The sequence below is a fragment of the Seriola dumerili genome, unplaced genomic scaffold, assembly GCF_002260705.1.
Source record: "Seriola dumerili isolate Sdu_G_001 unplaced genomic scaffold, Sdu_1.0 BDQW01000149.1, whole genome shotgun sequence".
NCBI classification, from domain to species: domain Eukaryota; kingdom Metazoa; phylum Chordata; class Actinopteri; order Carangiformes; family Carangidae; genus Seriola; species Seriola dumerili.
Genome location: NW_019174404.1, coordinates 1,966,136 through 1,992,739, shown reverse-complemented (window position 1 = coordinate 1,992,739; position 26,604 = coordinate 1,966,136). Strand labels below are relative to the sequence as shown.

Genomic DNA, 26,604 nt, shown 5'->3' with positions numbered 1-26,604 from the left:
TATCTCGTTCATTTATAGCTTCATTTAAGCTTTTTCCTTATTTTTCTTACTGTCAACAGATGTCATGAAAAGACACAAACCAACAATGTATCTGCAATAATGTGGCTCTTAGCTCGGAGCCCATTGGTTCCTACTGTGAATGTAAATCTTTAAAAAAAAATAAAATAAAACAACTGTCAATTCCTAAAACATCTGGACACTGTAGTCTTAATAAACATTGCTCAAAACAGGAGGAAATAGAGCATTTGTTGGGGACTATTTTCAGCGGCGGATTAATCCACATTTACTGGATTTCTTATGAGAATATTTCATCTTTAACCTCTGTACTGCGAGGTTTGAGTTTTCAAAGTCACATTCACCAAACTTTCTTTTTTACACAGACTTGTAAACTGCTCAATATGCCGATAAAATCCTTCATATACTGTATATATTACATATGTATGTATATATGTACATATGCTGACTTCGCACCTATATTATACAGTAAGTGTATTTTGTGACGCACTGTAACTTTGGTTTTTTAAGGTGCTATAGTCTTATTATTATATGTATATAAATATTTATTTGGCAAGCTGTGATTATGGTATAAATAATATTCTGAAAGTAAAAAGTTTTGTTTTTAAGATTTAACAAAGGTACCTGATTCTGTGTAAAAGCTGCAGTTGGTTTGAGTTTAGTTGGCTGTGTTTGAGAGCAAGTCATGTGTGATAAGTCACCTGAGAGGAACTGTAACTGTCACAAATCCCCGTCTTCAGCTGTTATTCCTCTTCCATAAAACATTTCCTCCTCTGTGTTTCATCAGTTGTTTGGCAGCAGGACGCTGAAGCAGGAGAACGGCAGATTGGACAAGCAGTCTGCATTGGTGGTCACCTGCATGTCGCCAAAAAAAACTCGGCTTCTGTCGCCGCCGCCGCCGCCGCTCAGTTTTTTCTTGAGCTCCGTGAATCGCTGCAGGATCAGCTGGTATTCACGGCCTCTCACCAGGCCTCTGAAGTTCAGGACAGCAACCAGGTGGCTCTTGCTGCAGGTTGGTGAGGAACAAAGAAACACAACACTGATCAGTTTTCATGCTCATGCGCTTGTTGATCTGAAAATGAACCACAGCAGCAGTTTGTGAAGATAAGTGTTTCTGAAGGACACACTGACGGAGGAAACATGATCTGAGTGGACTTTCCGTTTTAGATATATTTCGGCTGAAATGCTTTCGCTTTGTTCTCAGGCTTTTCTCAACTCCTTATCTTTACTTCATAAAAACAAATTTGTGCTTCCTCCTGATGATCTATCATTTAGAGTTGGTTAATTGAGATAAATGCTAAACAATGATGTCATTGGGTGTGCCAATTAAACCTCAAATGGTGCAAAACAATGTAGAGGATGTGATGGAAATTTGGCATTAATGTTTGTTTCATGAATTAATTTAAGCTCGCTCCACACAGATCTGCGTCGTGATTTATTCACTAATTGTGTTTTCATGGCACTTTGTTGCTTTTATCTACAGATGTACTTTTCCACCTCAGAGGGTAAAAACATTTGAGATATTCCAATATCTTTTTGATTTCCCAGGGTTTCCACTCAGGGGTTTTTTATGCAGATGGACGGAAACACTCGTGGTTAAAACACTAAACTAGTGGAGTCGTGAGAGTCGTTAGAGTCCGATGTCTGTCTGACATTACACTGATGCCAGCTCGAAGGAAATGCCCCTCGTAACGTTACGTCTTTTAATATTTCTTTTTTAGTACTCTGCACATCAGTGTCACATGTATTTCAGTGAGACCACTGTGTTGCCACAGCAGCTTTATCATTAGTCAATTAATCAATTAATGAACAGAAGAATATTTTTTCTGATTATTCTGATAATTGTTGAGTCATACTTTCAAGGTTTCTTTTGTCATGTCATTATAAACTGAATATCTTTGGGTTTTCAGACTTTTGATTGAACAGAACATTTTTAGTTTATTTTTTAACTATTTTGTGACACAATGAAACAATATGTTGCAGCCCCAGTCCCGACAACGAGGGATTTAGTAAAATATGAATCATGGATATGGAGAGGAAAAACTTTCCAGAGTTATAAAATCATCTCTCATGCAAAGTTTTGGCATCTGATCAGCCTTTAATCTCATGGACGCTTCTCAAACTGGTCTTTGTTACACCGGTGCAGTTCTCCCTCCTCTAACACAGGCCGGAGGGGAAAAGTTGTTTGTTACTGTGGCTGCAGGAGGTTTGTTTGTGCGCCAGGAATCTGTGAACAACTCTGCTGGAAATTTAACCTTTGCTCTGTTAAACTCCATGTGCTAATAAATATGACAGAGGCTTAAGCTGCAACAAAACTAAGTGAAGGGTGAAGGAGAGCACATGAGCCCTGTGCAGCATCTTAGCAGCTCCTGCACACGCACACACACACTCACACACACGCACACACACACGCACACACACACACAGGTGTTTGCAGTTACTCTGATTATGATTAGACGTTTCCTCAGGGTTCGAGTTGGACGAAGCAAAACTGGGAATAACATGAAGTGACCAAAACCAGGTTTATTTCCGGTGTAAAGTGGGACATTTTAACATGGGAGTCTATGGGGGATTGACTCACTGTCGGAGTCAGCCTCAAGTGGTCGTTAGAGGAACTGCAGTTTTCGGCACTTCCATATTGGCTTCATTTTTCAGGAGGAGGTTGTTGCCACTTGGAGATAACACTGTGTCATAAAGTCCTGATACCTCTGACTTAGAATTACAAGTGGAGAGATCGATGTGAATAATTACAGTTAAAACGCCAAACGAACATTAACGTGGTATAATGAGGTACACATGCACATTTGCTGCTGAGAGTCACACACTCAGTCCTCAGGGTAGAAACATGTAGAAAGCTGCGAGGAGCAGCAGAAACCTCCCACACTGGCTCTGACAGGAGGTGTAATCAGGAAACATAATTGAAAACATCTGTTAGTGAATGTTGGCTGTGCTTCGTGTTTCTGTGGCGTGTGGTACTTGGCCGTGTGGAGTTGGAGGGTAAAGAGCAGAGTCTAGAAACAGGTATATGGAAGGTTTGATTAAAGATGTTAGATTTTGGTGCCGTGGTGTCAGCTGATTAATTAAAATACAGTGTTTAACGTCACAGTAAAATAACTCAGATTATCTTTTACTTCTATTGACTGGTGTATTTCGGGGGGTTTGCTGTGATACTTCATCTCTTACTACAACACAACACGCTGGTCTGGTTTTATGTGACAGTCCGGGTTAACCACATTTGATTTAACATATTTATGCATCGTCAATGAAGCAACACATTTCCTGACTTAGAGACTTGCACTTGGAGCAAACAGACTCAGACATCTGCCCTCAATAAAGAGTCAAGATGTTTCTATCAGCACAGAAAGTTACATCACAAAACATTGACTGTAGCGCAGTTTGTGTAAACTGGAAAACTACTGGGCTGTTAAATGTGTATGAAAAAAAAGAAAGAAGCATTTTAAAAAGGTTTTTTGCCAACACTTTGTTTTTACAGCTACATAACATCCACTCAGAACATGTTTCCTCCATCAGTGTCTCCTTCAGAAACACTGAACAGTCTTCAACAGTGGAGAAGAAACAAAGTCTTCCCACCAGTTTCCTGCTCTGAAGGAAACATCTTCACTCTTCATCGTGGGCAGCGAGACCAAACTCTTTAGAAACACATTTCTCAAGTCAAGGACTAAAGAAATGATCCCTGAAAGTATAGTCTTGGTTTGTTCTGGATGTTTCTCAGGGTCTTATATCTACAGACGACCACTTTTACTCCTGGTGGAGTCACGTGGAGCAGGAGGACACACCTCCTACGATCACAGCTTCATCACTGACAGATTTACTTGTTTTTAAATGAGCTCTATAAATAAAGTGACTTGAATCTGGAGGAGCTGTGTCTTCCTGAACCAGGTATTGATCATGTAGGAGAGTAAATGTCCTTTTTATCTTTCTTGAATTGGCTCCAGGATTTTTTCACCTTTATATGTTATATATAACAAACCAACTCCTAATGTTGGGATAACAGTAGTGGATGGAAATGATCTTTAACTCACATGTTCTTTGGCTGATTTTCTGCAAATTCAGTTAAACTTTGTTCTACATTTGGATGTAAACCTCAGACAGTGTTTCATCACTGTCAGTTTCTCTCCACTACAAAATAAGAGGCTCGTCAATGATGAAGCTGTGATCGTAGGAGGTGTGTCCTCCTGCTCCACGTGACTCCACCAGGAGTAAAAGTGGTCGTCTGTAGATATAAGACCCTGAGAAACATCCAGAACAAACCAAGACTATACTTTCAGGGATCATTTCTTTAGTCCTTGACTTGAGAAATGTGTTTCTAAAGAGTTTGGTCTCGCTGCCCACGATGAAGAGTGAAGATGTTTCCTTCAGAGCAGGAAACTGGTGGGAAGACTTTGTTTCTTCTCCACTGTTGAAGACTGTTCAGTGTTTCTGAAGGAGACACTGATGGAGGAAACATGATCTGAGTGGACAGCTGCTTATTTAATAAAGTGAAACTAAAAAAAGGTTTTTAATCAACATTAGAATTTAAAAACAAGTCAGTGATCTCCAGCTTGTTAATGTATATTTACTCAAAATGCAGAATAGTAGCTTCTAGTAGTAAATGTGAATTAAAAGCCAAAAATGTCAAACACACAAAACAAAATGAAAGTAACCAGTAGTGATGTTCACCTGTGTATGTGATCGCTGCAAATTGTGTTTTTCATTTCTGAATTTTGGTCCGAAAATATTTTACTTTTAGTTCATATAAATAATTTTTTCCTCGACTCTTTTTACTTGTTTCTTGTTTGATTTCTTTTCTTCTTTTCGTGAGATATTTATCACTTTGTCTTCTCTGTCATCACAGCTGGACGTGTCCAACATTTCTTACAATGAACTACAACGGGATTTTTAAAGCTAAAATTAAATTCAAGGTTTCAATCGAACATAAATTTTGAAACGAATGTTACTGTCATCTCCAAATCTTTTTGAAAGACGCTAAGTGACAATAAAGAGAAACTTCTAAGTGATTCATAGTTATTAGTTCTAACAAGTGAAGCTCCAACAGTAAAGATAACGAAGCTGGAGACGAAGCTGTGCTCGTAGGAGGTGTGTCCTCCTGCTCCACGTGACTCCACCAGGAGTAAAAGTGGTCGTCTGTAGATATAAGACCCTGAGAAACATCCAGAACAAACCAAGACTATACTTTCAGGGATCATTTCTTTAGTCCTTGACTTGAGAAATGTGTTTCTAAAGAGTTTGGTCTCGCTGCCCACGATGAAGAGTGAAGATGTTTCCTTCAGAGCAGGAAACTGGTGGGAAGACTTTGTTTCTTCTCCACTGTTGAAGACTGTTCAGTGTTTCTGAAGGAGACACTGATGGAGGAAACATGATCTGAGTGGAGCTGGTGTTGCCTTAAAATACAAAGTCAAGATTTCATCTTAAAGTTTGGGGCTCAAGAAGCAAATATCAGTTTTCTCAGCTTTAGTTTAAGGGAGCAACTTTATAATTTTTAAACCAACATAAAAACAACATCAGGGAGCTGAAGGGAGCTACCTCACCAGTGAAATAATCTGAATGCATTTCAGTGATCTCAGCTCAACATTGACACTGTTGCATCATCACTCTCTTTACTTTTCCTGTTTAATTGATTAATCCCCTCACATGTCTGCAGCCTCATCACCTGCCACTCAGCTGTTTATAACACGTGATTTCAGAGGTCCCGCCCCAAAGCGAGTTTTCCATCTGTATCAAAAACATGACATGTCCTTTGAGAGTCACGTACAAACGTTGTGTGTGTTTGTTTTTATGTAAACACCGGATGCAGCCAAATGATCTCTGCTCTCTGTTTTTCGGTTAAATCATTTACTTAAACATCTTTGACTTCCTCCTCGTTCTCCTGGTGATAATGTTTTACGTCCAGTTCGGCTCACTAAAGTCCAAACGGGGATTTTAATGAGGTCAATCAGCCGACCTTTGTCCACCACCTAAACAGAAATGACTACTGACACAATCACAAAAGGGAAGCTTTGACATTTTTTAAGTCTTTCAAAAACAAATGAAAATCAGGATGTTGGTTAAAAGTTTTCATTTTGGGGTTTTTCTGTGCTTTTTTTTTTGTTGTTTTTTTTCGTTGGTTTGACTTGTTCAAAACCGCTGCATTTCCACACAAGCAGTTAACCTCCATGTCGGGCCTGGTTTGTGAAGAACGGGCTGCCGGTTCTTTTAATATAACACTGCCAGTTCTCCTTTGAACATGCCAAAAGAAATCAATCTATACTTCTACTAGGTGTTTTATATGTTTATTTAAAGATGTAATGGTAAAATCGAAGTGCGGACCATTACACTGAACGACGGTTTCATCCATATTTTGACACTTTATCGTCTCAAAAGTTATTTGAAACATTAAGGTAGAGGTTGTAGTTTTATTTGAGATGTTATTTACATATATAAAATCACTTCTGTTCATTTAATTTGATGCGGACACAAGAATGGGCACGTCTCGGCTTTGACCCAGTCCTAAAGACTGTGAGTGACACGGACTTTTCTTGGATTGAATTTGTTGTCATGACATCTTGCTCTTGCAGAATGATCGCGTCTTAATGAGTGAGTTGCTCTTCATGCTCACCTGAAGTCGGGGTACTGCCTCACTAAAGGTTCAATGTGGTTCTTTATGTCCGTCTTGTTCTTCTGTCCGATGATGTTACACAGGTCTTCTCCTACTGATTGCAGCCACTCGTGAGTCAACTCCTGCGACAGAAAAAACAATAATAATGACGGAGCTGCTGCTAAGTTTGAGTTTGATTTTAATTCTTTGAACAGGAAGAGCTGCTAAAACAAATTAGGATTTACTGGTGCTTATGTTCATTTTTTCAGAATACAGCCCTTTAAAGAGGAACTTGACTAACTTACACGTAAAAGGTCCGTTTATTCATCACTGAAAAGGTCAGGAAACTTCTGACTCTGTCTCAAGTGCAATAATAAACCACTAAAGTATCTGTTTATACAACTAAAAGTAAAAAAAGTGGAACAAAAAAAAGAAAGGAAAAGTAAAAATAAAAGAAATATTTCAGTAAAATGTGCTTTCAGTAAAAGTAGTAAAATTGCATTTGTGACTGATTATTATTATTGTTTGCAACATTATCAGATTACTGATGCAATAATGTGTAAAGCAGCATTTTATTGCAGCTGCTGGAAGTGGAGCTTTCAAAGGGTCACAAGATAAATCTGACGGGGTCATGAAATGATGAATGAGGCAGGAAAGAAGAAAAAAAAACAAGTTCTGTTGTTTTTTTTTTTTTGTTTGTTTTTTTTTACCATATCATCAAACACGTCATCGAGTTTATTCCACTGGTGACGGATCTTGCTCGCAGCATTCTCGTGTTTCCGGTTCTTGCACGAGTAGTTATTCTTCATCAGCTGGCCGATGTATTCCCTCACCACATGGTAGTGCAACCGACTTGCAAACTCCTGTCGCCGGGAAACACACACACACACACACACACACACACACACACGTGCGCGCACACACACAGAGAAGAAGGGAGGTGGCAGAAAAACAGGATAGGCACAAAAAAAAAGGGGAAACATTAAATGTGGTCAGGAGGCATTTGTCTTTTTATCAATCACACGACCAGCAGCTCTCGGATCATCTGAGCTGACACCTCCACTTCCACCTATTCATTCGTCCCGCTGTCACAGTTTAATCCTCTAATTTAGATGTTTTCTGCAGTTGCGGCATCCGGCCAAAAACAATGGTGCCCAAATTGATTCATTGGAACTTCCAAGAGGGTTGGTGAAAAGTAAATAAGGATTTCCTCTGCAGACCTCCGAAGCCGTTACAGCGAGAAAACCTTCTCAGTAGATAATTTTTATATTTCATATTCTTCATCTTTTGTGCTCATTAAACCAAGCCTACATTTTTAATTTTATTTTATTGGAGACCCCAGTTATTTTGGGTTTGTCTATTGAGGACGGGGAAATTGCCAGTAAAGTTTTGACCCTGTCTGGGAATTTAATCAGATAATTTTCTTTGGAAAGCAGCCAATCGTGATTATGATTCATGTGCCGTTATTGTGTGTTTAATGATTTCGCTGGCAACTTCAGCGAAGTCGGTCGGCCCGCTGACATTGTTTTCCTCACCTGGAGGTGCGGAGGCCTCATGTGAGCGCAGTGCTGGGAAAGAGTCTCTGTTCGTTTGTAAAGCTGAGTGAAGTCGCTGTCATCATTCAGCCACTTCCTCGTCATCATCCCCCTCAGATAGGGCTGGACAGAAACAACAGACAGGTGGTTCAAACTGAAGAACAGCAGACGTGTTTTGCAAAACAATCACGACACAATGGGATGTTTTTTTTTTAATTTTTTGCTTATTTAGACGCCTGTAACTTTCCCATTTCCTGCCTCGGGCTGAAGGGATTCACATGTGCAGCAGGTTGGATTTTAACCTCTTGAACGATGATTTTAATCAGGAATCATTTAATTAAATTAAATGAATCGTTTAATGTTTCATTCTCCACTCAAGCTTCACTAACTTGCTTGCCGCCTCTTCATCAGCAGTCGTAGTTTGAGGTTTGGGTGGATGGATGTGTAAATAAGAAGAAAACGATGCAATTAATGTTTTCATTCATCGTAATTTCCCGCCATAGGTTTATTTCACATATGTGGAGTTCGGTCCTTGAGCTTTAGACCGTTGATCGGACAAAAGCAAGTAATTTGACGACACATTTAAATGTTTTCTGATATTTTATATGCGATTCATTGATTAATTGAGAAAATAATATGTATGTTATTTAATAAAGAAAAGATTTATTTAATTGTAGCCCCACCAGCTGATTAGGCTTTTAGGCCAGCGAAACATCTTTACCACTGGAGTTTGTTTGGTGACTGTCGATAATCCTGTTGGCTGTTCTGTAGTTTGACAGATATTTTCAGATCAGAGAACATAATATTTATATTTTCCTCATGTGGAAATGAATTATGACTGATCAAAAGATCAAAGAACAAAAAGACTTAGTTTGTAGTTTTATGTGGAGGAGGTTTGTGTGAGCGGTTGGATATAAAAAGAGAAGTGTGTTTGCGTGCCCTGTTTTATTTTATCATGACTACAGCCTTTCCTCAGTTTAATCAAACATTACCTAAACGTTAACATGTAAGGAAGTCACCAGTTCCCTGTTTTGTCCTCTAGATTGGGCGACTTGTGGAGACATTATCAGTTCATCTCTGGTTAGTAATTTACCACACGACTTAGGTCCTGTTGTACGCAGTAATTATGTTTTTCATTCGAGGTTCAGGAAAGGAGTAGCTTTTCAATTCCCTTTTTATTAACCACAAAAGAAAACGGCTGCTGGGTTTTGAGGAAATGATTCGATGAAAACCAGAATCAGGTTTTCCCCTTACAACCCTTACATTATCTGATACACTGGTCCATTATCCTACCTTGACCTCCTCTTTGAACTGGTCCTCCAGGCCCTGCAGCAGCCTGACAATCAGACGCTTCACCTCTATTCTGAAGTCTTCCACCTCACCTGGACAGGTGGCCAGGTATCCCTCCATGTGCTGCCTGCAGGGGGAAAAACACGACATGGGAAAGAGTCAGTTTCTGACTTTGTAACATGATATTAGATTATTGTAAAGCACTGGCACGTTTCAGTCGGTAAAAACTCGCCTCCCGTGATCTGCACCTGACTTACTTTAGTTGGTCAGAAAAACGTGACGCTGAAGTACAATTTTTAGACGCTTATTTATTCGTTTCTTTCCAAATTAAGTTCTTAAATACAAATTATTGTCTAAGTTTTTCAAATACAAGATCAGATCAGTGTTTCTCGATATTTTTGGGTTTGAGATATTTCTCAACCTCATGGTGGCGCTACAGGAAAACTCAGGGAATCACCACAGTCAGTGGGATTCGTCCTCTGGAGAGCATGAATATCTGTGTGTGAAATCACACTGTAATCCATCCAGTAGCAGCTGAGATATTTCAGTTCCCTGACGTCTCCACAGACTCCACTGGAATGTGTTTTTTTTTCCAGAAACAGAGTCCCATTTTCCTCGGCTCCATGAACTCCATGTGAATTGTTTTCATGGACACCACTTCCTTCTAAAAGAGGAGCATTTTTAAATGCCCCCCCGCCTTTAAGCCACAAAGCTGAACGGGGGAATCCAAGGGTGATGATAAAAGACCCGAGAGGTTCTCAGTCCTCGTGAGACATCACCATGATGATAGATAATAAACAATAACAATGATAAACTGTAAATTACATCTGTTGTTTAAACTGTAAAACCTCACAGTTCTTAGAGTTCTTGGCTTTTGCCGTCTTGTCAACCCGTCTTGACTGTAAATAAAATCCACCCCACACGAAACAACCTTTTTCTGTTTTGACATCTGACATCTTGTGTTTTCCGGGAAACAGACACAACTTAATTTTAGCGTCTCATCCTTGAGTGTTCTCAATGTTTTCCTCCTTAAGTTTTCTGACGTTCTTGTTCCAGTGATTCTCTCACTTAAATTATACTTTTACTGAATATTCAAACCCTTGAAACCAGGTTTTAGGTTTTAAAACCTACAGATTATGTTAATTAAAAAAAGTTTAGTTTGTTTTGGACATAATTTCTTGAACACTGCTCTTTAATTCAGCAAGTTTCTTGACTGTCAGATTTTGAAAGTAAGCGAACAGTGCTTTTCTGCTCAGCCCAGCTCTGCAGCATCAGATAGAGAAAGCAGACACACACAGACGTCTGTGAATGACCCGACACGACCCACAACTGCTTGTGTTGTGACTGTCAGAAGCAGTTGGAGTGGTTTTGGATGTTCCACAGTCAAGTCTGCTCTCTGTGCTTTCTCTTTCCCCTGCTCATAATGCAGCAGCGCTTCATGCTCGCGGCCCTGATTCCCGGAAATCACACCAGGCGGGTCCCAGTCCAGGGCCTGGCACGTTGTTGTTTTCTCTTCCAAAGAAAAGCAAGTGGCATGACCTCATTTTAAATGGGTATTCAGGGAACCTGTCCTGTGCATTTTAAAGAAGCAGTCCTCCGAACAACTCCGAGCCAGTGGAAAGATGTGTTGGCACGAACGCTGAGCAAAGCGAAGAATAGCTCAGGGATGAATCATCCAAACAAAAGCCGCTCCACAGTCTGTGCCCTTAACCGTTTCAATCAAGACACAGACACAAACTGTTTAAAATCAACAGGAACAGGATTATTGACGAAGACAGTTTGTGAAACTGTCCAGGTTTATGTTAAAGTAACTTATGTCATGGCTTGCCTTCAAAATAAAAGCTCATGTTTGTTTATAGTTGGAAACAGCAGCATGTTCTTACACCGAGTATTATGCATTAGGCATCTGCAGTGTTTTATTTTACATTTTAATGTATTGCATTTGTATTTTTCACTTTTGCACTGTGTTTTACACCTACATTTTTTCTACATGTTTCATGATGTTTTTGTGCTGCTGGGCTGAAGATAATTTTCACTCTGCTGGACAATAATGTTGAATTCTTTTGTGGTGGATACAAATAAATAAATGTATTTGTAGACATTTTGAGCTTTTATTTTGAAGGTCAAAATGAGTTTGCTTTTAGCGTTCTTCCTCCTGTGAAGAACCAGGACTCTAAAAACTAAACTAAGTGCATCTTAAATCACACATCTTTATCAGGATCTTAATTAACATTCCCATACTCTCATTTCTGCTGCAGCAGTTGTAAATGCTCTGCAGGGCAGGTTAGATTCCACGCTGTGCAGAAAGTCATGTGACTTACTGTAAAACAGTGAAGGTGTTGATGTACGTTATCTGATACTCTGTCCAAAGAGGCTGTGGTTTGAGAGTGCCGCAGTGACGGTTGAACTCCAACTCAAACCTGCAGAGGGAAGAGGAGATTAGCCTGTCAGACGACTGAGAGGGTTTCAAACTCCCAGATCCACAACAGGGTGTTTACCATTTATTTCTAAAAACATAATAATCACAGAGTTGGACAAAGTAACTGGAACGTCTGACAATATTTAGGTTACATTATGTAGGTTGATTATTAGTCCCACTAAAGAAATTCACATAAGAATCACAAAAATAAACAAGATAATAGACACTAGTTAAGACATAAAATAATAAAAAAAATATAATGAGCTTAAATCTTTGACCTGAAACCGAAAAACCGACTCTACATTTACATTTATGTTATGGTTTGGAGAGTGCATCACATGTGGGTGTAATGTTCATGGCGTCCTCATGAAGTCTGTATTTGTAGGAGCGGTGAAGAGTTAAGGTTTATTTAATATTCTCAGACTGTTTTCTTCCAGTTGTATCACCTGCACAGGTGTTTATTTAAATAGATCATCTCTGTGTTTATGTGTTTCCTTTTTCATGTTAGTGGATATTTAATGCCATGGAAATATTATATCTTCTGAGGGAAGAGGAGGAGTTGGGAGTCTCATCGGATCTTTTTCTATTATGGTTTAAAGAACGACGGGGGAGAAAACAGACACATGATTTCTCACAAGACCTTTCTATTTGTAAAACTGTGGGGTGGCGTGATGAAGTTAAAAACAGACAGTGGAGATATTCTCACATTGCTTAATAGAAAATTGCAATAACTCTGTTTTTTGCACGGAGGGGCAGGATCCTGTTTTTGCTTTGTTTTGCTTTGTTTTTCTGTGCAACAGTGGGTAGGTTCCCTCCTCACACTTGCACCTTCCTCTTTTAGCACTTCATCAATATTATTTTTTAATACACTATACCAATAACGCTCTTAGAGATACTAAAATAAGTTATTTCGAAAAAATTGATAAGCAAAAATGACTGAAAGTAAATTTTCTCTCTAAAATCTCTCCCTCCTGTGTTGAATAATGACCAGGGGGGTTTTTTGGGAAATAAACTATCATCACTACATTTAACTTATAGAGTTAAATTATGGCAAAATTAGAGAATGAATTTGTGAGTTATGGCCAAAAATGTGTTTGTTTTTTAAGTCACAGTGACCTTTGACCTTTGACCACCAAATTCTAATCAGTTCATCTTCAAGTCCAAATGAATGTTTGTGCTAAATTTGAAGGCATTACTGAGACATCGCATTCACGTCGTGTTGTATTGTTCGCACAAACGTTGCTTTATAAATAATTCATTAATTCATTTGTTTTTCTGTTTAAATGCTGCTGTTTTAACTGAGGGGCAAAGAGGTGACAATCTTCCTCTGTGACATCACATTGCCTGTTAAATATTTGTCTAAATAACTCAAAACATTTAGTATTTCTACACATAATATTAATAAGATGCGCACATTTGTTCATTTATTGGGGCGTTTTTTTTTTGTTGTGCTGACATACCGTTTAGGAAACGGTTTCAGTTCCTCGAGGTAGGAAGACGTGACTCTCTGTTCCAGCTGGGCATCAATTGCTCGAGAGTTTTGAACAGCTCCCTCCATTCTCTGAGGAGAGGAAGCAGAGTCGGTCTGAGTTACAGTGTGATGGTGAAGTACAGGTGAAGCTCTCTGCTGCCACCGCGTGGACAAAACACTGTACTACAACACGGTGGACCAGGAAAAGAAAACAAATCAAGCATATCTGATTCATCATCAGGTCTAACAACACAGGTGACACATTTATAAATATGTAGGTCTTTAATTACCTGTTTTTTTAAAAATATTTTTTCAAACAAAAACAATTTAAAGTATTTTTTAGCTAAATTAAGTCATATAAATTAACGTCTTCTAATATAAAAGTGCATGCAATTGGATTTGTTGTTTTGGTTTTCACATGAAGGAAACGTGATGTCTCATCTCTAATATCTTGTGACAGTGTCGTACCGTCCAGATGTCCATATGCATCTTAGAGTCAAAGTAGTTCTCCTCCGTTACTGGATGATTTTTGACCCCCCAGAATTCTTCAATTTCAAGTTCAATGAGTTTGTTGAGTGAAAACCGGATGTCGTCCTGCAATAACGGAGAAAAGCCGAGCAAGGTGAGTGTTGGGAGAAATGTGCGACAATTTCAATATTTATATCTCAACTCCACTATTAAGTGAAACAACCATCAGCGTGGTCATTAGTCTTTAATATGTGTAACTCTCTTTTCTCCACTCTGTTGTGGAAAATCTGAAACGTTACAATTATTACATGTAATCACATAAAATAACATTTTATTTCGACTAAAGGGCCTGTTTCCTTTAACTCTCATGGAGAAATACTGAACACTACTGAATACTGAACACAAGGTTACTAAAATCCCCAAACACCCAGGACAATTACGGCCCATGTGACGTCGGTGTCCCTCACCTTCGCTCTGCTGCAGAATTTGTCTTTCAGCTGCTTCAGGAAGTTTTCCTCCAGCTGCAGCTCGGTGCTTTCATCGTTCATATCCGGCTGCAGGCACTGACTTCCCATAATGCTCTCGCTGTCGGGGAGAAACAAGAACCATTTCATTGAGCTGCAATCTGAACTAAATGTCCAGGACGTGTCGCCTCATGTCGGGGGAACAATTCAGATTTTATCACAACTTTGTGGTATGAAGGGATTTGAAAAACAAGGAACAAAAAATAGATTAAAACAAGTTATAAAGGTTTAAAAAAAAAGGTAAAACATACAAATATAAAAGAATGTGTAAGAAGAGTGAATCATTTCTTTTAGTTCATGAAAATCCAATCACCATTGCTGAAGATTTACTGCATGTAATGAGATTTTAACTTATTTGTACAACACAGAAAAGTCAGTTAAAGTACATGAGGTATGGTATACAGTATAAAAAGCTGCTTTACATAATCTGTGAGAAACGTGGACGTGACCTGATTATATTTTTCCATTTCGGCCTCAGGAGAGTGTTGTGCCTCTTTATCAGATCAGCTGTTTATTTTTGGTCTCCCTAACGCTGGTTTGAGCAGTTTTTTGGTTTGGTGTGGCCTGATTCAACGAATAATGTCAGCAGTGCTGCCTCTTTTTCAGCTGCTTCTCCAGCTCACGCCCGCTGTGGTGGTTAGGTGGTGTAAGGTGTCCACTAAATCTGTCTGCACCATCTGTGAACTCATCTTTTGTATGCAGTCGAGTGTTTTAAGATGTGTTTGGTGAAACGTCCTGCAAGTGTGAGACTGTAAACATTCTTCAGGAAGACAATCGGATCTACTTTTGTTATTTTCTGAGAACAACAAACGCATCAAACTGAACTGCAGTGACGTTAGCAGCTACGTTTACATGCTGCTTAATGAGCTGCAGCTAATTAGCTATCTAGGCTGCAAACTGAGGTTGGCAGTGCTCTCTCCCCTGGTGAATGTTTGTGCGGTGGCTCCTTCAACAAGCCGAGGGAGAGGCAAGACGTGTGTGTACATGTCTGTATGTTAGATAAGGAGTCTTAACAGAGTAGCTCAGTGTGACTGTGACTGACCTTCCTGCTTCATGCACAATTTAGTTTGCTGTATCTTAATGTCTTCTCGATGTAGACGGGCATCGAATAGTTTAACGTGAAACAAGGGGCGCCATCATAAAACCAAAAAGCCATTCATGACAAATGATTTATGGAGCAAATGTGGACCGTATGCTCTAGAGTGAGAAACAAAGCGACAAAAAATGGAAGTTGTGTAACTTAAATTTATATGTATTTCTATATTTAAAGTCATAATTTACACTTCACCAGTGTTTTATTTGAATTGTTGATCCATAAGAAGATATAAAAACCATCTCAATGTAGTTTTACATCTCCTCTCTCAGGTTTCATCTCTGGAGCTCTAGTAATAACAGATCAGTGATCCAATCAGAAGAGAGCAGGGTCTGTGCCTCTCTTCTTATTGGCTGACTGTTTTCTGAGTGACTGAATAAAAATATGTCCAATTTCAGGTAAAAACACTCAGAGAAAATGGGTGAAATGTATCCTCACTAAAGGAAATGTGTTGTATCTTGATAACCCAATAAAAAAAATATATATGGAAAAAAAAAACACTCAGAGAAAACAAATCCTGCAAGGTTGGATGGTGGGGCCAGGTGGGCGGGGCTTGGGGCATAACTGAGGTCAGTGACTATATACTATAGTTGTGACATCACAAAGTTACAGAAAGTCCTGACGGCTGGTTTTAAGGCTCAGTTTCTGAATACAGGCTGTGTGCATTTCTCTGTGGACTGAGCGCTTGATACTTTCACAGTATTAATATAGAAGCTAGACCTGATCTATAATCAAACACCACATGGACATCTACCTTTAGACAGTATGGGACCTTTAAATTATAGTATGGTAGCTAGCTGATTAGGAAAGCACTGATTGACTCTCTCAAGTCAAGCTTTTCCGGATGACTAAGGCATTTTTATTAAAAATAAGATTTTTTTTCAGTGTTCTTTAATTATTACATTATCATCTACATAAGCAAAGCAGGTGTCAACGTGTGTTTCACATATGTCATTGTGTTTCTGAAAAACAGCCGTGCTGATGCTCTGACCTCTTGTACATGTTGATGATCCAGTCCAGCAGACTGTACAGTTCCCTCAGCTCCGTCGCCTGCTGCTCCAGCTTCTTCAGATGCTGCGCGACGCCGCGGTGGTAACTCGTCACGTAGGTGCCGAAGACTTTGAAGCTGGGCGGGTAAGACCACCGCAGCTTCCTCTTCACGTTCTTCAAGTCCTCCACGATGGTCTTACCCAGCAAACCCAGGTGATCAGCCAGCCAGGAGGGCTTCTGCTCCCTCTGCTCACTCTGCTCCAGACGCACGCTCTCCAGCTTCGCCTTCACCCCCTCGCCCACCGCCTCCCTCCAGGCCTCCATCCAGCTGCCCTGCAGACTTCCCGGTTCCTCAGCTCTCTTCTCCTCCTCCTGGATGATGCGGGCCAGGGGGAGCAGCAGTTCTTCGTTACCGAAGGGAAGAGAGTTGGAGTCGCGCACTATGGCGGTGATCTTGTTCCTCAGGTTTCCATAGAGGAGGCTGAGGTCTTTTTCCTTCTTCATGAACTCCACGGGTGAAACCTCGCCGCAGCGCTCCTTTTCCTGCTGGAACTCCTGACGCAGGGCGAGCAGGTGAAGGTGAGAATCCTCCAGCTCCTTCATCTCTATCAGTTTGCTGATCTCCATCACTGGAAATAAAAATAAAATAGTTTCATCTTTCCCAACATGCAGTTACAGCAGTTAATCTCACAAAATACAGCCGGACTTTTAACTAAAACAAGGAAGAGGTTTCAGCTTCACTCCACTGGCTCCCAGTATCTTTTACAATAGATCTTAAGGTCATTTTACTTGTTTAAAAAGCTCTTAATGGTTTGGGAGCAGCTTACATTGCAGATTGTCATTTTATAATTGTTCATGAGCTCTGCGATCCTCTTTTAAATACACACAATTTTTACGTACAAGGAAACAGGCAACGCAGCTTTAACCCTGTAATTACCTGCCAGGAGCTTTAAGCGGTCTGAACATTTTTAAACGACAGCTGAAAACCTATTTTTTAATTAATTCTTTCATATTTTACTATTCTTACTGGTTTCTATTTCTATTTTCATTTACACATTTTATCATCTACTGTCTTTCTGTTATCTCATTTCATTGTCCTTCTATTCACGCTTATTTAATTATAGGATTTCATTTATTATTGTAAAGCACTTTGAGCTACATCTCTTGTATGAAGAGTGATCTATAAATAAAGTTCATTATTATCATTTATTTATTTATTTCCTGTCCTTTTGGGCCACACTGCATCTTTTCATACTCGTGGGCTCGGACTTGTTTCATATTTCATTCGTTCCATTAACTAGTATTTGAATTATTTTTTACATGATGTATCATTATTCTATTAACTCTTCTAATTATTAACATGAGAGGAAATCACTTGTGGCTGTTGTTTCAATAGTTAAACTAATAACTCTTCTTTGAGCGTTTTAAATATTTCAGGCAGAGGTGTCAGTGTCTGCAGACAGACTGAACCCCCGTGTATTTACACCAGGAATTAGACTCGTGTTATTGTTGCCAAAACAGAGAGAGATAAAGAAGCAGAAGTTGAATGTATGGACAGAGGAAGAGACGCCAAGGTGCCTTTGAGCGAGACACACCAGGGAACCCTCCTCGGTTACCTGAGGTATGAAAAGGTGCGGGCGAGACTGTACCTGACAGCAGAGTGTGGGGTATTTCTGGCAGTGTGTACGTCTCCTCGACCTCTGTCAGCACCTCTTCCTTTTTCTCCTCCTCCTTCTCCTCCAAGGTGCCTTCAGGGACAGCTTTATTTTCTTTAGCGTTTTTATTTTTGTACCTCCTGCCGAAATTCAAACTTTGAGTTAAGTTTCCTCTTGTGAAATATTCATGGGTCGCCGACATGTTGGGATCTGAGGATGGAGAACACACAGTTAGCACACAGTAACCGCAGCAGTAACACATGACACCGGGTTGTACTGACCCAGACGCGGCCTTTTGTTTTCCCTCCATTTTTTAATGTCGTGTCAGCAGCTCCTTGTGTTGTCAACTCGCTGCTCAAAATCAAATGAATGGATCATGGTTTGATTTTTGACGTCATTTATTGTTTTAAACATTTTAATGAAGTTTTAACTGATAGAAACTTTGAATTTGCTGCTTTGCTCTTTCAGTGATGCACAATAATGAACTTCCTGACAATATCTGATATCTGATGACAGGTTTTCTCACAGCAATAGCACAGGTGCAGCTATTAACATCACAGTTGGTTCTGTACAGATATTATTAATGTTAATTTTACCTGTGTTCCAACTGCAGTGACCTGTCAATTTATCTGCTGTGATCAAGATTCATTTCCATGGTCATTATGGCCAAAGACGATAATTATAACAAAACCAATGACAGTATTTTTCATTTCATTGCGTTAGTTTCTGTCGGGTGTGATGACGACGATGATTTCCTGCGTCTCTCTGTTTTGTGTAATTGGAAACTGAATTTCTCTGGGTTTTTGATTTGTGGCTCAGACAAAACAAGATGTCACCTTTTGACATGATTTATTTTTGCCTTTGGTCATTTATTAGAAAGGAGGAGAGCAGCAAGTATAGCGAGCAAAATCTTTTGTGAAGTCCCAGATGAAACCAAATGAGAAATGAGAACTACATATAGAGAGTAAAGCTTCATTATCCTGTCCTGTGAGTTGTCCTGGATAGTTCTGTTTTTTAATGCTCTGTGGTGACAAGTTCCTGAACTGAAAAGGATCAGCAGAATAATCAGCAGGTTTCCTTTCTCTGTGCGACCATCTCCAGTAAACGTGCGGTTCAGGGTTCGACCTTTGTTCAGCTCGTGTTTTTAACTGTAAGCATGATGTGCGTGGTCGGCAAACAGGAGCACTGATGCGCTGCATTTGGGAATAGAGAAGCTGGGGTTCTTGCAGGTTGCTCAACATTTATTCACCGCGCACGTCACAACCAGGACGCTGGTGTTGTGAATGTGACCGAACCTTCACTCCGACACCTGAAACACAGGTGTTATGAAGGTGGAAACTACTTTACAACGGGAAAGCAGCGCAATCCTACAAAACTATACGTATGTGTCCGAAAGTATGTGGACAGGCTTCTCCACATTCTTTTGTACTGTACTTCCAGGTCTAGCTGCTTGGTTCAGGCCCTTTAGTTCTCATTATGTGAAATCTTAATGCCACAGTTTGTGTTTGACCATTTCCTGTTTCAACATGTCTATAGAGAAATGGTTCCCCCTGTTTGTTGTGGTTGAATGGGCTTTGGCCGTATGTGATGTAGGAAAATATATATTTTTATTATAAGTTATGTGCAAGAAAAAAAAATCTATTGTCCAGCATTAAATAATAATCACTTTACCTGTCTTTGTTCGCTTTATAGGTTTGCTTTTCTGTTGAGTGACGTCACCCTCGTCTTCCTGTTTGCTCTGGAAGATGTTTCCAATCATCTTCAGAGGAGATTTAACCGGAGAGCCGGCGCTCGGACCTGACGGAGAGGCGGAGAGAGGTGGGTCATAATAAAAGCACAAACACTTTTCAGCAGAACTGGCTCTGCTGCTCCTGGTTTCACAATCACGTCTCTTTCTCTTTGTCAAGGCAGCAGGAAAAGAAATCAATCTGATGCGGTTTCAATTTCTCAAGGTTCATATTTACACTTAATGTGGGTCTGTGTGTGTGTGTGTGTGTGTGTGTGTGTGTGTGTGTGTGTGTGTGTGTGTGTGTGTGTGTGTGCGCGTGTGATTTGGCAGCACTTTGTCTTGACTGTGACCTAAGAGCTAAACCCAGAGAGGAATGCAAAGATTAACTTGTGATGAAAACACACAGGTTAGTTTGGCTTTGCTCCAGAATGAAAAGTGAAAGTCACCAGCCGAGGTTTGACAGCCGTCTGTCCTTGTTTGTGCTGACGGACAAAACGATTTAAATGTATCTGCAGGACTTGCGCTAAAATGAAATGATGAAATGAGCTGAAATGTGTATGACTAAAAGGGAAGTTAAAAACGTTCACTGGTTTCCTGCATCTATGTTGTGTATCTTTGTTCTGTAGAACATCTCTCACAAACTCACTAAGCTGCAAGACCTCAGTCTGGAAATCATCTGCTTTAGAATAAATTCAGATAATGAGTGATAATAGTCAAATGAGCCACAATTTCACTGATGATGATGATGATGATGATGTGAGCTGCTGCCTCTTATTAACAGCTATTAAACTTGAAGTAGAGGAGATCTAAATGAGGCTGAATGATTCAGTATCTGCTTCATTAAAGGGTCACAGGACAAATCTGAGGCTGGAAAACAACAATAACTGTGATTTTCCAGATTGACAGTCGGCAAAGACAAGAGCTTAGCAAATACTGCATGAGGAACGAAGTGTAGCAACGAGTTCAGTGTCAATCATCTCCTGTACAACACAGTTAACATGATGTTTAACTCGAGGTTAGTCATTCATAGCCAGGCCACACCGAAAAGGTGTGGATGAATGGATTTACAAACACAAAGACTGAACAAACCAAACAGGTCGGTCTCTTCCACCAACTTTCTTTTAGTCTTGAAGGTCAGAAAACTCCAGAATCCTGCACACTGTCCCGCACTTGAACTCACTTTATCAACACGTTTCATCAGCTCCTGTTTCCCAAAGTGTTTAATTGTGAAGGCACCTTAGCTTAGCTGTAGTAAATAGCAATAAGAAATTAATGTGATAAGAAATTACTAATGAGCAGTGATGCTACGTCATACAGGAAACGCCACGTATCCAACAGTGAAGTGAATGTTTAAACGCTCTGGTACTTTCTGGGGAAAAGCCTGGAAGAACTTGAGCGACTGCTCTAAAACCTGATCAGGTGGATTTCACAGCACATCACACTATAGTTTACTGTTTGCTTTCTGCTTTGGACAGTTTCATTTGTAAAATTATTTCTCCTGTTTGCACATGTAGGTCTGCAACTGACAATTCATTTATCGATTCATCGTTTGATCCACGGATAAATTCTGCAAGAATATAGTGAAAAACCCATGTTAGTGTCCTCAGCTTGTGTTATCTGATCAATGGTCGAAATCTCAAAAATGATCAATTTATGATCACAAAATCTTCTTTTTTTTAAATCACTAACATTTGATCAGTTATCAAAAGAATGAACCTGTAGTTTATTCTGCCTTAAAATAATTTAAAAGAAGGAAACAAACAGGATTTTATCTGCTGCTGTTTGCACCAAAAGAAGCCGACCACCTTCAGATATTTCTTGCTGCCATAACAGAGAGTGAAGTGATGTTTTAACAATTATCCAAATCAAATCTACCCCACAGAGACACATTCCTTCATCCACAGCAGCAACACAGGGTTTGTTTTTCAGGAAAGTGTAATGATTCTTGCCTTTTTTTTTCTTTCTTTCTTTTTTCTCCTCTGCTTTCTTGCTCTTTCTGCACTATGCTCCCACGTCATTGCTCTTTCCACCTACACACTCAGTATCACCCACAGCTGAGGGAAACAAGTTCACACACATTTTCTTGCGAGCGTTTCAAGCCGTCAAATCACTGATTTGAGGAGAATTAAAAGGAGGCAGGTTGAGGCAAAGCACCTTCACCTAAACAGGCAGCTGAACACAGAGTGACAGATGTTTGATAAAAATGAGATATTCCTTATCGCATTTTATATTAGCTTGTTTTTCCAGTTATTGCCTCGCTGTAGCTCGCTGGGTTAGAAGTTCAATTCCCACTGAGCTCAAACTATACTCTCTCCTCATACTGTACCATACAGGAAGTATTCAGACCTCTTCACTTTCTGCACACATTGTACACGATGTAAACCCTGAGTTTTCTAATTCACAAAAGTATTCAGACCCTCACACCAGTGCTTTGCAGAAGCTCCGAGTCTTCTTGGCTGAGACTCTACAAGCTTTGCACACCTGGATTTAGGAGGTTTATCAAATTCTTCCTGTCAGTTCGTCTTAAACTTTGTCAAATTGGATGGGAAGTGTCTGTGACCTGCCACCTTCAAGGAGCTGTGTGAAGTCTGGGCCGCTGCAGCGTTGTCTTGGCTGTACCTGAGCTGTAGGTCATCGTCATGCTGAAAGGTGACCAGTCTTAGATCACGTGCACTCTGGAGCAGGTTTTCCTCAACACTAGACTGTTATATTTGATATGTCAAGATGGCGTTGGAATAGGACGTTTGAAAGACGCAGGATTTTGGTTCCTTAACAAAAACAACTTTAAACCAAACAAACTATCAACGTCAGCTGTCGTCGGTTTTCTCTGTGTCTAACTGACGTTGGCTTTGGACGCTGCCCTGATGTCACAACCTACATTCAACCAAATATCAGCGTCTCACGATGCTGGTGTCCAGCTTCGCGCCTGCAGGGCACGTGTTTCTATCTCTCAGGTAGAGAACATTTCTGTATCTGCTCCACCAAATCCCGTGTCTCATGAAAACCATGATGGTACTCACTGGGTGAGGGAGGCGTTTTTAACCCCAACTCTTTTCCAGATGTGTCTTCCTTGGGTTTGACCTTTGACCCTTTGCCTTCAGGTGAAAGTGGGTTCTTCGCTACAGTGCGTCGGACGCTCTCTCTGAACGTCCGCATGATGCCCTGCTTCTCCTTCGTGACACCGCAGGCCGGCATCTTCCCGTTGCTCTTCAGGGACACTGTGTCCTCCTCCGGGCTTTTAGTGGACTTGTCCATCGTGTCTGTCAGCGCATCTGTTGATTAACATCCAACTGTGAGGAGAGAGCATCGGATTAAAGACTGAAGCCAGCAGAGGAAATGTCTGCCTGCACTCTGCTCTGACAGGAGTTGTATGTGAAACAGCGGTGAAGGTGTGTTTTTAGCTAGTGTCGCTGCAGTCAGCGGGGACGAGGGGATCAGTCTTGTTTACAGATAACAAAACAACCCGCCGGAGTAGTTCCTGACAACAAAGTGTTAAGAGCTGCAGACGTAAATGACAATGAGAAGCTGCTGAAACGGCAACCGCAAGAACTCGAGAGCAGAATTTCCTAATATTAATGATAGCACTAATATTTGGCCACTGCAATTGACAACAAATCCAGAAGCTCTGTGTGTCGACATGTCCAGCAGTGTTGCATATACTGTGCAGATACTTTTGGTCTTATTGAGTGTTGAATGTCAGACTCGGCGTCTGTGTGTGGGCGATAAGTTCAGTGAAAGTAAACAAGCAGCTTCTTCGGTATCCTCCACAACATGGGTTCACAGTGCAATTACAGTTTTACTAAGTGTGGGTAATTAATTTGGATGCACTAAAAGTCGTCTGTTCATTTGATCCTTTTAGCAAAGGGCGAGAAGAAGCACAGAAGTGTCTGTTAAATATCAGTGAAGTAAGCACCTTTAGTTGAAATAAGTCGTACTCTCCACCCGAATTTTTAATACTATTTTACTATTTTAGATTTTTTTTCAGTGTTTTTGACGAGAGAAAAAAAGGAGACTGGAAAGAAACAGGGTGAAAGTTGAGTGTGAGTTTATAGATATTTCTTTAGCCCATGTGAACACATTAATATAAATATAAAGGTAAGATTGCTTCTGTTTTGGTCCATTCTTACATTAAATTTCCTATTAATTTCTGAGAAATCTCTGATCCCATTAAAAAAAAACCAAGTAATGTCAATTTAAACTTCTTCTGATGACCAAAACTCATTATATTATATTATATTATACAGACTTGTCGTGTCATTCTTTATGTCAGACACGTTTTATATTTAAAACAGTTCTGAATCAACACATTAAAAACGCACTAATCTGCTGAAAACAGCGTAAAAGAAAGAACAAATACCCGGATATATACAGCACATACAGGGCGCCATAGATTGTTGTTTCACCAGACTGTCGCTGATCGATCAAAAACTTATCACCACGTCTAAAGTCAAAGAGATAAATATTAAACCGACACACACTGACCGAACACTAACATTGTAAAACAAAGACGTGTGTCCTTACCTGCGTAGCTCAGGTGAATAAGAGGCTGTCGGCTCTGCTCTTAAATCACCTCCTCTCTACCTGCTTTCACTTTCTCTACCTGTGCAAAGCTTTTCATCTTTTGATTGATCAGATGAACCGATTTACGGTGGGAGCTGTCGGTGCCTGTGTGTGACACTGGAGGGAAAAAAAGCGGAGCAGTGTCTTTTTTTTTTTCCTGCGACAAGGACGAAGGTAAAATCACCTTTCAGCCCGCGAGGTGATTAGAGGATGAGTTAATGATTAGATGGTTATAAACTGAGGGAGCAGAGCTGGTCAGGCGGCTCTTTACACGGAGGGTTAATCACAGGAACATTTGTCTACTTTTCTCTACAAACCCTCATCAGTTTACAGGTAGATTTTTTATTTTTTTACCTGGAATGTGGCGTTGAAGAATGTGAGTGACTGTGCTGCGTTTAAGAACCTTTGTACAAATGAAAGTTCTTTATTCTAAATTGCACTGTTGTAAAAAAAAAAAAAAAATACCAGAAATTACAATATTACTTAAGTGTGAATGTTGGAAAGTAACTAAGCACCTTTACTCCACTTCTATACTTCAGTACAGTTCAAGGTGCTTGAGTATTTCCACTTTATGCTACTATTATGAACTATAGTTATTTTTTACTGCACTACATTTATTTAACAAGTTGCTTTCCAGATTAAGATTTTACACAAAAACACGTGATAATCTTGCAAAATACAATGCATTATTAAATATTAATTAAGTGTTTTTCAGTTTCTAATTGGGACCATTTGTCATATCTCAGGTTTCATGTTGCCGTTGGAAACCACTGGACTAACCTACTCACCCATAAAGTAGTTAAACCAGCTCCTAATTTTCAACTTGTAATGGAGTAATTTTATATTGTGTTATTGATACTTTCCTTTAATCAGCTAATTAATTCTCAGTTAACTCTTGCTTTTCACCCACATATTTTCAGGTCAAAGTGTTTCCCTGGTTGCAATGACCTGTAACGCCATTTCATCCACTAGAGGGTGATATGTGCCATGTTTGTTTCAGCCCAAAATTTATGCTTGTGCGTAGATGAGGCCCTGTCCTCACCTTTCAAGTGCAGGTGGTAGAAGTTTAATTAACTTTACACGTGTTGATAGAAAACAACAGAGATTTGTTTTCAGCTGCTGTTTCACCCAGATCTGACATCTGCTCTGCTGCTCCTCCAGCATCGGACATTTCCGGTCCAGATGAATGGCATCGTGACCAGCTGCTCCATCTTGTGTGTGTGTGTGTGTGTGTGTGTGTGTGTGTGTGTGTGTATGTTTGGGGGCATCTGTGGGTGACATACACTGGGCGGATTATAGATGCATGCAAATGAAACAGTTCCTGAGCTGGTATCTATAGTGTCAGAGACAGCTTAGCAGAAGTCACCACATCCTGTTTGATCCGTCCATCATCCCTTTTTCTTCTTCTTCAGTCAAACCCAAATTCTTTTATGAAAACTGAAGGTGGAACTTTGGAAAAAGAAAACATGTTTCAAATTCTTGTTTGTGAAATTAAAAAAAACAAACATTTATTCATCATCATTATTATTATTCATCATGAAGATCTATTATTATTATTATTATTATTATTATTTACTATTATATATATAGCACATTTCTTTACAACTCAATGGATTTTACATACAATATACATAACCAAAGGAAAACATCACTCAAAACAGTAACATGTTCTTCTGTATACTTCAAATACATTGTACACTGAGTCTGCTGTACTTGTTTTTTATGCTTCAACTGAGCGACTTATTGCTGCTGCTGATGTCCTGGTTTGGTCTAATCTCTGTGTATCCAAGCACTGGATTGATTTAGTGTCGTCTGATGTCACGAATCTGTTTCTTCTTCAATTCCTCTTCAGTACTGATCTTTGTATTCTTGTTGTTCCAAGAGATTAGTCAGTCGTTTCTGACAACTTTTATTTGACTCCTCCCAGCTATAAATTCAACTCAGTAGTTGAACAGGTTGAGCAGAAACTGTTCTCCCAGTAAGATTTTACTATCGTGAGCGTAACATAACGTCTGTGTGCCAGTGCCAATTACAATCCATTCACATGTTTAACTTTCCATTCCTGTTGATCTGTTTCTCTACGTGTTGGCTTTGGAATAATACTTATTGTATGACCGGTTCCGCCAGCAGTCCAGGGATTTCCACACTTTCCACACAATGGCTGCGGCAGAGCTCAGGCTTCAGATTAGTGTTGCGTAATGAAAGGAAAGCTGTAGCGTGAGTGATGTATGTGTGCGTGTGAGCCCAGATGTCAACGGGC

The 26,604-nt window shown here is 39.9% G+C and overlaps 1 protein-coding gene across 1 annotated transcript; it reads right to left on the bottom strand.

The window, feature by feature from the left end:
- Positions 1-730: 730 nt before the first annotated feature.
- exoc3l4 (exocyst complex component 3 like 4) lies at positions 731-24,459 on the bottom strand. The gene is made up of 14 exons (XM_022751323.1): positions 24,306-24,459; positions 22,805-23,074; positions 19,727-19,852; positions 18,050-18,265; positions 16,402-17,029; positions 14,261-14,378; positions 13,794-13,919; positions 13,315-13,415; positions 11,757-11,855; positions 9,439-9,562; positions 8,146-8,268; positions 7,321-7,473; positions 6,632-6,753; positions 731-1,021 (listed from the first exon to the last, which is right to left on the bottom strand). Exons 2-14 carry the CDS (start codon positions 23,037-23,039, stop codon positions 799-801), a joined length of 2,394 nt encoding a protein of 797 aa, XP_022607044.1. The 5' UTR covers positions 23,040-23,074; positions 24,306-24,459; the 3' UTR covers positions 731-798.
- Positions 24,460-26,604: the final 2,145 nt, after the last annotated feature.